General features: G+C 33.5%; 1 protein-coding gene across 2 annotated transcripts in view; it reads right to left on the minus strand.

Moving 5' to 3' along the window:
• Positions 1–215: 215 nt before the first annotated feature.
• The window catches only part of LOC143204746 (cholecystokinin receptor), a 271,733-nt gene continuing 259,506 nt past the window's right edge, over positions 216–12,442 (minus strand). For both annotated transcript variants that reach the window (XM_076417523.1, XM_076417524.1), the window contains one exon: positions 216–834. In XM_076417523.1, the coding sequence (XP_076273638.1) occupies positions 290–834 (545 nt within the window). In that variant the 3' untranslated portion in view covers positions 216–289. The remainder of the gene's footprint in view (positions 835–12,442) is intronic.

Here is a 12,442-nt window from a genome sequence, read left to right on the forward strand (position 1 = left end):
TACGTCCGAAGCCAGCATAGCCAGCAGTGAAAAGCACTGTTTTTCTCTCGGATGGTACTCCAGCCACACAATAAAATATTTCATGAATTATTTATAGAATGCGGCCGCGAAGACTTTTACATACAATATATTTTAAGATAAAAAACTGAATAATTCATATCTGATGGATTTGATTTCGGTTTTCGGGACGTGAAAAGGTACGAGAAATAACAGAGGACGCGATAGAAACATCAATTTATTTTAAACACCGACAACCCTATAATTATTCGAGTTACACTGAAAGGAATATTTAGGTGAAATCTGCACATCTATTATTAACGAATTTTAAATCCATCTGACAGTCGCTGCCCTCCATCTGGAAGCTCCTGTTGTCGGGCGGCGGCCTGAAACACTTGAACAGTTTTAAGAAGCTTTTCCGAAATCCACAGTTCATGAAACAGTAGGTGATCGGATTGCAGCAGCTCGACGTGTACGCTAACAGCTGAAGAAAACTGATACCCGTGTAGCCGATGTTGTTGTAAACGAAATCCTTATCGAACAGGACCACGGTGTTGATGATGTATAGGGGCGTCCAGCATATGAAGAACTCGAGGACGACGACACAGAGCATTTTGATTACTCGCTTTTTGTTACACAGGCTGCGCTCGGCGTTGGTTCTTCGTAGACCCGTGATGAGTTTGCGGGAACCATTGGAGCTGACCAGCGAGTTCGAGTCGTCGGACCAGTTCCTGACTGTCTTCCATTGTGGCTGGCGGACTGTAGCTCTGTTCCTTGTGCTCCAGGTCGTTGTGGAGGTTCCTTGAAGGTGCACGTAGACGTCAACTGATGACGTCGCTGAAACAAGACAATTTTTTAATATTTTGGTTATTTATTATTTATAAAATAGTTGCGAAATTAATAAGATGCCAATTGCAACGGTCAACTTTGAGGATATGATCATACTTTATTCCGAAAGAAGCGGTCGAGTAGAATCACAGAATATAGTTCATGGCATTGTACTAGGCTTCACTCTATTCCTAAAACTATAACTTTCTTGGAAAATAGTTGTCAAAAATATTAAGTTAAAATTGAATTCAAAATGCATAACGTCTGCACGTCGTAATGTAGCTGCAACAAGTTGAGATTTTGGTTTACAATGTTTGCCGGTTTATAACCACTAATTGGAATTATAAACGTTATGAAGAGTTTTATAAACATTGTCTATTCAGTTATAGGTTCCACCATTCTGTCTCTTTTTAACTAGGCTAAAATGGAAAGAAAAATACTCTCCAAGTTTACAAAGAATTTTATATTTTTATAAACTGCGTTCCTCTATTTTTTTTAGCAGTGTCAGTTATCGTTTATTCATTGTTTTATTGGCAGAACTGTATATACTACATACCTCAAGACCACCTCATTCATATTCAACGACCTTTATATATATATATATATATATATATATATATATATATATATATATATATATGTATATAATATATATATATAGGAGTTCTTTGAAACTAAACAATCAATTGGGCTAATTTTGATATATTAACTAATGTGAAAATATAATAAATAACTACAAGGTACATAATAAATAAATTGTTCCATACAAAATACCCTTGTCATCAATACTTTCATTGCCACAAAGGATCGGCATTGTTGCCATTCACTATTATATAGAGCTTTAACTTAAATAGAAGAAACATAGAAAATATGTTTCATAAACGTAGGTATTTGATTGGCTCATTTGTAAAATGCGATGGTTTGTCTCTATGGTTTGTTTCGGTTTGTTTATGACGCCATTTCTGTGTGCCTGATATAAAACACGTTCAGTATTTTTGCGATTTAATTATAATTACTACAAGAAAAGTTTTAGTGCAAAACCGTTGAATTTACTTATGGCCAAATTGTGTTACCCTTTAAAAAGTTGTGTGAAAAGTGCCATCAATTATAAACTGAATTATTTTGAAGGTGTTCATTTACTTGAACAAATGGGGTTAAGACCACTGATAAAGATACTTACAATATATATCATATAATTTATCCGACTTAATTATCGGTTCCAAAATTTTCGCAAATTTATTATTGAAAGAATAATAACTTGCCACAATAAATTTTCAATCAATAAGTGTTGAGCAAGTAAATAGAATATTAACAGACATAGACTTATGGAAACTTAAGTTGTTTCCTATTTATTTATATTGTTTCCTATTTATAATTATATTTAATTTATATACATTATGTTGATTATATACAACAATAGTTGATGGAAAACAGTAAAACCTATAATAACATTTGATTATGATTTGTTAATCATAATATTTGTTTTACAATTCATTGCAGATAGATTATGCTTCGTGATACTAACATGAAATGTTTTATTCCTCGGGAAAAGTTACTGTATTCTTCCTTATTCTTAAGTCCATGAGCGACTACTATGGAGAATTTTTTTATTTAATTAATACATTGTTACTAATCGTGTCCGTCTAACCTACAATTTGTCTTTATGATAACTTAAAACTAGGTATATAATTAGGAGGATTGTCCCTATCTCAGACTCTGATGAAATAATGTTTATACATGTCACTGCTGTATTTTTTATTATATGCAGCTCTCTACACAACACTCCATAAGTTCAGATGGATTGATACTTTTGAGTCTGTGTCCTATTCTGGTGGTATCCAAAGGCTGCAATATTTCAATATTCCCGTGAGGATGGAGTCTTTCCTCATGTCCCCTTGCAATTCTCTTGATTTCTTGACTCACTGTGGGTATCTTAAGGTCTCAATGTAGGTACTCAGTCCTATAGTATTTGAGTGCACCCACAATACCTCTCAGGACTTTGTTCTGAAAGTTTTGTATTTTATTTATGTTACTGTTTGCGGAACATCCCCATAATTGAACTCCGTATAGGTTTCAATATTTACTGATATAATAACAATTTATTATGTACTGACAATTGTGATTTTCTTCCACTTAGCCAGTACATTTTTCTATATCTCAATTCCAGTTCTTTTCTTTTTTTCTTTATATGTTCCTTCCAGCGAAATTTTGCATTGAGATTCATTCCGAGATATTTATTATTTTATATATGGAATGCTAGTATTATTTAATGTTATTGGTGCTTGTGCGGTCTGTTTATAGGTGAATTGCACATGTACAGATTTACTTTAATTAATTTTTATTTTCCAAGCTTGTGTCCAATTATTTATATTGTCACTTGCCTATTGTAATTTTCGTAAGGTTTCTTCACTATTGTCTCCGACAGATATAATCGCAGTATCATCAGCAAATGTAGCCATTGTGATATTTTCCATTTGTGGTATATCACAACTGTAGAGTAGCATTGGTCCCAGTACACTTCCTTGTGGTAAACCTGCTTTAGCTTCTTTTTTTGTAGAGTACTATGGAGAAATGAATCATATATTCTTCTCTGGTTTTTAAATCAACTGTTAAAGAACTAGGAGAAACTATGATTACTGTTATGGACAATACACCAAACCATAGCACACTGGTGGAAAAGCTTCTAACAAGTGGACCGACAACGGGTGTGGTTAAGGAATGAAGTGTTTCAAATTGAAACTTAATTGGTAAATATAAATGAAGTTTCTAATTGATTTTATGTAATTTACATTTTATATATTATTGTATAATTTTTATTTTATATAAAAAGACCTAAAAAAGATACAAGCTCGATCAGACGACCGTACAATATGTCCACAGATTGTAACATCCTCTGTATATTGCATCTTTAGCCAAATCGAATATGATGTTGTAAAAAAATACAATACACATGCAGGCTGATAAAGATATACAAGAATTAACTGCTTGGATTTGTGGAAAGAAGGGTTTTCTACAGTATCACCGTTCGGTTGACTTGAAATGGTGGAATTGAGAAGTAGTGTAAGATTGGAAATCAACAGCACAGTTATTGACTTAAATAGTGGCTCAGTGAAGGTGAATGTGACTGAATGAAATTTTCTATTCATATAATTCCCTATGTTTTTTAGTTAACCCTAACCATCAAAAGATGCGTATATATATTTGACAGCAATCGGATCATTAATTTGTGAATTATAGCATTTTGAGTGAAGCAACTTTTGTTATTGTGAACAAAATGGGTAAAAGGAAATTTCGCGTGTTGTTAAAATATTGTTTTTCAAAGGAAGAAAATACAGTTGAAGCAACAATTTGACTATATACCGAGTTTCCGGACACTGCTCCAGGAAAATCAACCATCAAGGTATCGATTGTTATGCTAAGTTTAGACGCGGTAAAATGAGCACCGAAAACGGTGAACGCAGTGGACGCCCAAAAGAGGTTGTAACCGACGAAAACATTTAAAAAATCCACAAAATAATTTTGAATGACACTAAATTGAAATTGAATGAAATAGCGGACACTCTAAAGATATCAACTGAACGTGTACATCATATCATTCATATAGTCATCCGAATGGACTACACACGATGAACCCACTCCAAAGCATGGGAAAATTTTGTAACATTATTTATAGAACAAACTAATAATAAAAAAATTAGATTTCAATGCGTGTATCACAAATTTTACTGACCCTATATTGAAATCAAACATATAACATCCGGTTTATTTACAATTCGGAATATTAAACCTTTTGCGGTTCACAGTCAATGCGGCAAGAGACCCGATATCAGGGGCTAAACTTTTCTGAACAACCGAGAAACTTTGGGGATTCCAGTTTCTCTATATATTTGATTATTCCTGTCGTACCGCAGATTGTCTAGGGTTAATCCCTTTCGATTTTATTTTGGGACCGCTTTTTTACTTCTGTTATTTCTGCTTAAAGCTGAACGCAATCTGTGATACGTTCGAGACTAAAATTCTTTTTGTCGACAATTACGTTACACTTAATACCGCAACCTGATATAAAATCAAGGGGATAGGTTTTTCAACTTTCTTTTCTTATAGTCGATAAATTCCAGCATGTAGAATATTATTCAGAAATATAAGCGGTACAATTGTTTAAATGTGTAAGAACCATCCACTATAGTTGGTGTATACTAGTGTTAGGAAATATCGACTGAAATTGACTATCGGCTGTTTAGTAATTGACTACCTTTCACTATCGACTATTTCAATAGCTATTTTTTGTCCGACTGATTTTATAACTTTTTACCAGTGACTGTTTCAGTCGACTGATTTCAGTCGCTATTTTCGGTCCGACTTATTTTATTACTATTTACTCTCAACAGTTTCAATCAGGTACATTAAGTTACTATTTTTATTCCTACTAGTTTCATTCGACTGATTTTTAACGTTCTGGCTCTGTCGCTCTAGCCCAGCGACAATTTATGCTTACATATATTTATATGTAATATAAGGTTTATGATTTTTTTAGTAGATTATTTGTAAATAACAATATATTGTATATTAATATAGCAGCATTTGGAACCTTATTTTTCAAGATTGTTAATGTAATAAGGTAAAAAGATTTATAATTGTGAATGATAAAAAGTTAAAGACTTTTGACTATTTTTATGGCAATAATAGGTAATATTTCGGTTACTCTCTTATTTTTGTTAAAAATATTTTTGTTCAATAATAAACAAAGCATTTACCTAATATAAAAAGCTCTAGTAGTTATTGTGCGATCATTTTTAATTATGTCATGAATTGGTTTTTTTTCTATAATTAGGTGTTTGTATAATTTTTATTAATATTTGTGGTTATTGTACATCTTTAGTTTTTAGGTTTTGTTTAAGTCCTTTTGTATTGTCTATATTTATTATAGTATATTATTTAAAAATAGTAGTACATATAAAATTAACTGCTCCAAGAAATTATCTCCATCTTTTCCTCTCTCTCAATTATTTTACTAGTTGTTTGACTATCCACTGTTTTGCGACTATCGACTGTTTCGACTGTTTTCGGTCGATCGTTCCGAACGTTAGTATATACGCCTCAACCAAGTAAAATTTTAAATTAAACTTGAGGTGAATTACCAGGGACTTCCATCTTCAGTTGTTTAATAAAATGTAGCTAAAGGTTTAACATATCTTATGTCTCAACAATTTTCTGTCCGTTTGTCCTTTTCTTGTTGTTGATATTTTTTCCTTTTTCTTCTCACATCAGATTGTATTCAAAATTATAGGCTTAGCAAAAATTTTACCTCCGATTTTGAGGAAAACGGTGCCCTGGAGGCGTGACATTTGACAGGATTAAGGCATACGTCGAGGAATTCACTTTAGGCCTAAAATTTTTGGGTTATATGAACCACAAATAAATGCATTCGGAATAGTCGTCAGATCGATGGAAAAATATATAAACAAATATTTTAGGCTCTGGTGGATGCGTTGCCAGCCCCAACTCTTATTCGATAGATTATTCCTCTTTTGTGTTGTACGTAAACCAACTACGGAGACGTAATTTTTAAAAGCAAATCTGGCAGCAATCTACCGCAAAATGCCAGCATACAATTCTGAATAGGAATACAAATTCGCAAATGTTACATTTGAGACTAAGGTAAGACGGGATATGGATGTATTAAAACAATATTGAACGAATAAATTAATTTCAAGCATAGTTATTTAAGATCTTTTGTTACTTTATACGGTTATTATTAAACGGCAACTATTAAAGAGTTACGGCAAGTTTGTCTAAAAACCGAATCGGTATTATCACGTTATATTACGCGGGTCACTATTTATATTTTTTTGACGCTATTTGTTTAATTTATATTTAATTGAAAGTCTCGTCTCGGCAAAAAATGGAACAAAATCGTGAACATTTTCATGCGATGATTTTTTACGATTTACGACATGGATTATCACAACATGAGTGCATCAATTAACTAAATTTAACTTTTGGCGATGAAGCTCTATCAAAAACCATCGTGTATAGCTGGTTTAGTGAATTCGATCGTGGTCGTAGTTCGCTGTTCGTCGAGTTTAGTGAAGGTCGGCCAAAATCAGCTGCCACCTATTGTGAGATTAAGGCATCCCTAAGCATTAGTTTCACCATCGTATATACAATTTTACATGAACATTTAGCTGTGCGAAAGTTATGTTCGCGTTGGATCTAATACAATTTGGCAATCGTTCAAAAAAGACTCGTGTCGGTACAAAAAAATGCTCAAGAAATTTAAACGCGGTGCTTTGAAAGACGTTTGTAAAATCGCGACAGGTAACGAATCATAAGTATATTCATATGAGCCGGATACTAAGCAGCAGTCTGTATGGGTGTTCCAAGATGAACCAAACCCAACAAATTTGTTCGCGCACGAGACACTTCAATGAAAATGATGGCCTGTTTCTTCGGGAAAACTGGCCATATTGCAAGAATGCCTCTAGAGGATCGTATAACAATAAATTTATTGGTACATAACCATTTGTTCGCCAGAAGTCTTCGGTGAAATAAGGAAAACAAACCAGAGACGCCGGATTGTTCTTCATCATGACAGTGCGAGCTCTCAAACAACTATTTGAGCACTCAGTATATCGAATTGATGGGTCATCCACGGTACAACTCTGACTTATCACCCAATGACTTCTTTTGGTTCCCATCCGTGAAGAATAAACTGCGTGGTCAACGATTTTCATCGCCAGAATAAGCTATTGAAACGTTCAAAATCATGTTTTGAAGATACCTCATTCGGAATGGATTAAATGCTTTGAAAATTGATTTAAGCGTATACAAAAGTGTATTGATCATCGAGGCGAGTACTTTGGAAAACAATAAAAATATATTGGAAGCTTAATTATTTGTTTTTTTTCCTATTCCCCTTTTCCATAAATAGTGGCCATCGTATATTTTATATTTTTGTAGAGAGAACAAATTAAAGTGTCTGGTTTATTGGAAGGTATATACAGTTGTTAAAAAAAACCTTGACATATGCGTAAATTTCATGCCAAAATAGATTAATAAGATTAGAGAACATCAAAAGTCAGGTCCTTCGTGCATACATGATATTAAGATTTTCAAAGTCAGCTTTTGAATTATGCTTATATCTGGTGAACAAAGAATAGCTAAGAAAAATTCTTCTTGCTCAAGGACGGAGTAATTAATATGGTTCTGGGGACATGTTATATAATTTTACTAGAAGTAATTCTGCAGGTTATCTATAGATCTTTCTCTAAATTTTAGTGGTAACAAGTTCTGAGTCATTTCAGGTTCCATTAGTAAATGAATTTCTTACAAAGAACCTACCGAATATTGCAGGTAATAAATATATTAATTTGTGTATCAAAAATCAAAATGAATGTTCCGAAGAATACTAAACATTCTAAAATAGTTACAAAAGAGAAGAAAAGTTGGAAGTTCCCATATGGGATAAAGTAGGAAGTAATAGATTAAGGTATGCGATAGAAGACAAATTAAAGATAAATGATCTGGAAGTGCGAGATTCTAGATATAAAATATTTAAATAATAGTTTTAAAGATGGTGTAGTGGGACAACTTTATTTAGAATTTATTAAAACACTAGATATAATTATTATTGTTTGTTCATTGAATATTGAAGCTTTCTAGTTGATGATATAAGAATTAAGTATGTGACCAGGAATTTTTTAATATGTTATAGGTAAATAATATGATATATATTTATATTTGTAATAAACACATTAAAAATCTTGCACGTTCCTCTAACATGGGTTAGTCAAAATTTCATTTCAAAGTAAATACCGAAACATTAATTTTATTTTCTTCCATAATATTTTTATTTGATTCTACAAATCAGTATTATTCTAGATATTCAGTTTAAGTACTTATATACAGAAAATAGCATGAATATCCGCCATCCAAATAACATTTCAAGATAAAAATCAATATTTTTACGGAAACCGAAATTAAAATTGAGCAAATAAAGAATCTGGTAATTTGTGGAACCAAAGCAAATTGGGTAAACATTTTTTGCTAACGAGGCTCGCCTCTACTCGACTCAACTGAAAACGAATACGAAACGCTCAGATAACAAACTTCCTTTCTAATATAGATCCGATAACGGTTCCTGAGCGTGACGTTTTTTTTCTACGTAATAATATACACTATTTGAAGAGTCTTTAAACAAAGAAAACGGAGTACTTATTAGGTTTAGTAACATAATAAATAATTTATAATCACAATAATGCTGGTCTAAAATAAGATATTACAGAAGAAGGCGTGAGTTTCTGATATATTTTGTTTCAGATGGTATGGTAATTCATATACTACAAATCACCGCAGTATAGCAGAACTTTCACAAAGTATTACCTTCAGAATATCATAAATTATAATTATAGCTATCTTTATATGTAATAGGCTAGAAGACTCCGATAATAAATTACAAAAATGTTAATTTGAAATAATAATATACTGTAGAGATATTATTAAAAATGCATTTATTTTAAAAGTAAAAGTGAGATTACTAAGATTCTGCAAGATCTTAATCAGAAACATTGACGTCACTTACCGTTTCCTAGCCATAATTTCCCGCATTCCAACGTTCGAACCTTTTTAGCTTGCTTCGATTTTATTGTGATTTTTTATCTTATATTTCACAACTAAAAAATTAGCTTGGTTTGGTTTGGTCTGGTTTGAAGAAGAAGATTAGGAAGAGATAAACGAAAAAATTGAACAAGAATATATCAAAGCAAATGAGCTAAATTTGTCCACAATCGATTCGGTGATGGTGTATACAAAAAGATTACAAAAACTTTTCTAGAATTGAAGTGAGATAGTACTCCAGACACATTAACTATAAAATGTTGTAGGATATTGAAGAACATTAAGTAAAAATACTATCAGTATAGCACGACAAGGAAATATAGTTTTCAATATTATTTGGTAACTGAAAAAATAACAAAGTTATTAAGGAATTATAAACATAATAAAAAAACAAAACCTAACCTCAAGTATTATCAACAGTAACCTCGATATTTCGAAATGTCATAAAGTAGTTTTCGAAAATAATCATCCATTCTATTCAAATAATGAGAATTTACATTACATTTACAATGACTGTTAACAAACCGTATCTTGATTAATATACAAAGAATATTTTCTGGAATAACACAGTAATGAAATTAAGTGAAATATTTGTTTTTAAGTTGGTACAATACGCGATGATAGTCTAGTTCATAGGCTTAAACGCAAACTACAATGGGAACTGACTGATAGACACATAGAGTGAAATTTAATAATCTCTGGAATCAATTAGAATAGTCTTTAGAATAAGCGAGAATAGACTTTAAAATTATACCCAAGAAAGGAGCAAAATCATCTCCATCTGATTACAGGCCTATCAGCCTTCTCAGCGCCATTTCGAAACTTGCCGAGAAGGCAATACTCTACGCTCTCAACTCTTTCACAAAGGAAAACAACATCATTCTAGATCATGCACACATCCATCACGCTCTTGACCAACGTAAAAAGGTTGGAGCAGTTCTTCTGGACTTAACCAAAGCCTTTGACAAGGTCTGGCACGACGGATTGATCGCAAAGTGCCTGCGGTTAGGCCTCCCAGAAGACCTAACCGCTCTCATCAAGTCCTATCTCTCGGACAGATCTTTCCAGGTCAAGATCAGGGAATCACTTTCCAGTCGTAAACAAATCGATGCTGGCGTACCTCAAGGTTCTCCGCTGGCCCCAGCCTTATTTAACCTCTTTATTTCAGATCTTCCGAGAAAAGAGCACATTGATGTCGCGTTTTACGCTGAAGACACTGATTTCTTCACGGCCGCCAGGTTCGAAGTTACAATTCATGAACATTTACAGAAGCAGCTCGATCATGCGGTCAAGTTGTTCAAATTCTGGAGTTTGCAAATCAACCCCCTGAAAACCCAGGCCATCATTTTCCATAAGAAGCGTTACGCACTGCGTGGCTCGCAACTTAAGATCGACACCGCAATAATTCATTCCATTGCTGGATAACGTCACGTACCTAGGTCTTCACTTCGACCGGCGGTTCGGTTGGCATTCTCAAATCTAGAAAGCAATCCAAAAAGGTTCGGGGATAGCAAACCTGCTATCTCCTCTGATCTGCCCTTCTAGCAGACTTCCGATCTCCATCAAATGCTTATTTTACAATATGTTAATTCGTTCCATACTCCTCTACGGATCTAATGTCTACTTCAAGTTTGTTACACCCAACCAGGTCAAACGGATTCAAGATTTCCAAAATAAGCTCCTCAGAAGAATATTAAACGCTCCATGGTTTGTCAGAAATAATCAAATTTATAGGGAAATTGACACTGCAGAAATCAAGCACTTCATATCTCAATCATTCCACAAACAACAACTCAGCTCAAGTTCTTCTGAAAACACGCTTGTTCGCGAGCTGGTCGACATGCTGGGAGCTTAGCATCGCGTCACCGCCAAGCTCCTCCCTTTTCCAGGCTGAAACGACCTCATCTGTCGCTACAGTTATAACTTTTGAACCCATTCAACAGAATCCAGTTGTGTGTTAATTCAGGTTCGCGAATCAATAGAATCGCCGGGCCCTCGTGCCCAATAACGGCTGCCAGATCAGCGGGTGCCATATCCCCAAATTTAATGCAGTAGCGGTAGTAATCCACAGGGGTCAACTGTGAGGCGGTTTCGGTTTAGTGTATTGATAAGCCCAGAGGCACTCCCATATAACCCGGTCCAACTTGTCAATCCAGGGCAACTCTCCACGACCAGGTATGCGTCATGCATTCCACCGCCTGGTTTTTAGGCCAGAACAAAAAAAGAATACTTTAAAATAAGCTAGAATAGTATCTAGAATAAGATTTAGATTATAAGTTGTACAGCACATCACTTACTGAAGCGACTTTGTACATGTCAGGATAGTTATATTATATAACAGAAATCATACAATAATACTTATTGTCCACGGGCAAATTTGTGAAGCTCCAAGCGTTTATTAAAAAAATGGTGCAGGAGATCACTTATTTAAGTAATCTTCTGCATGTCATTGTGTAGCATAATTCCCATTAGATTTCCCATTGGGCATATTATAGAATGGGAAGAGAATAATAAAAAAAATAGATCTGAAACCTTATATGTGGACCTACGAATAATATGAAGGATACATTTCTGGATAATCTCTAACTACACCGATATACTAATTACTATTTATGTTTTAAAAATTCTAATAGTATAGACTTCTCTAGTGACTGTAACATTATATCGCTTATCAAGTTGACAAACAAACATTATTCTTGGGAAAATAACTGCCATACTATAAATCCATCGTTAGAAATTAATTTTTTTTGTAGTATTTACCTTGTCATAAGGAAAAGCGACAAAAATTGTTTGTTTTTCATACACCAAAAATGATTGAACGTCCAAAATAAACAATTTTTTTCTAAATATAATAGGAACATTTCATGGATGGTCATGTTTTGTAATAGCCAGGTAATTGGATTTTTAAGGGGTGTCCTTGTTTACTGTTTATATCATTATAGATAATTAATTAACTATTTGCTTAGAATATTTTCATTCGCGTGGTATATGTGTTTAACGA

This window comes from Rhynchophorus ferrugineus, unplaced genomic scaffold, assembly GCF_030347505.1.
Source record: "Rhynchophorus ferrugineus isolate W39M unplaced genomic scaffold, kcgeb_rfMv2 rfM11, whole genome shotgun sequence".
In the NCBI taxonomy this organism is placed as follows: Eukaryota; Metazoa; Arthropoda; class Insecta; order Coleoptera; family Curculionidae; genus Rhynchophorus; species Rhynchophorus ferrugineus.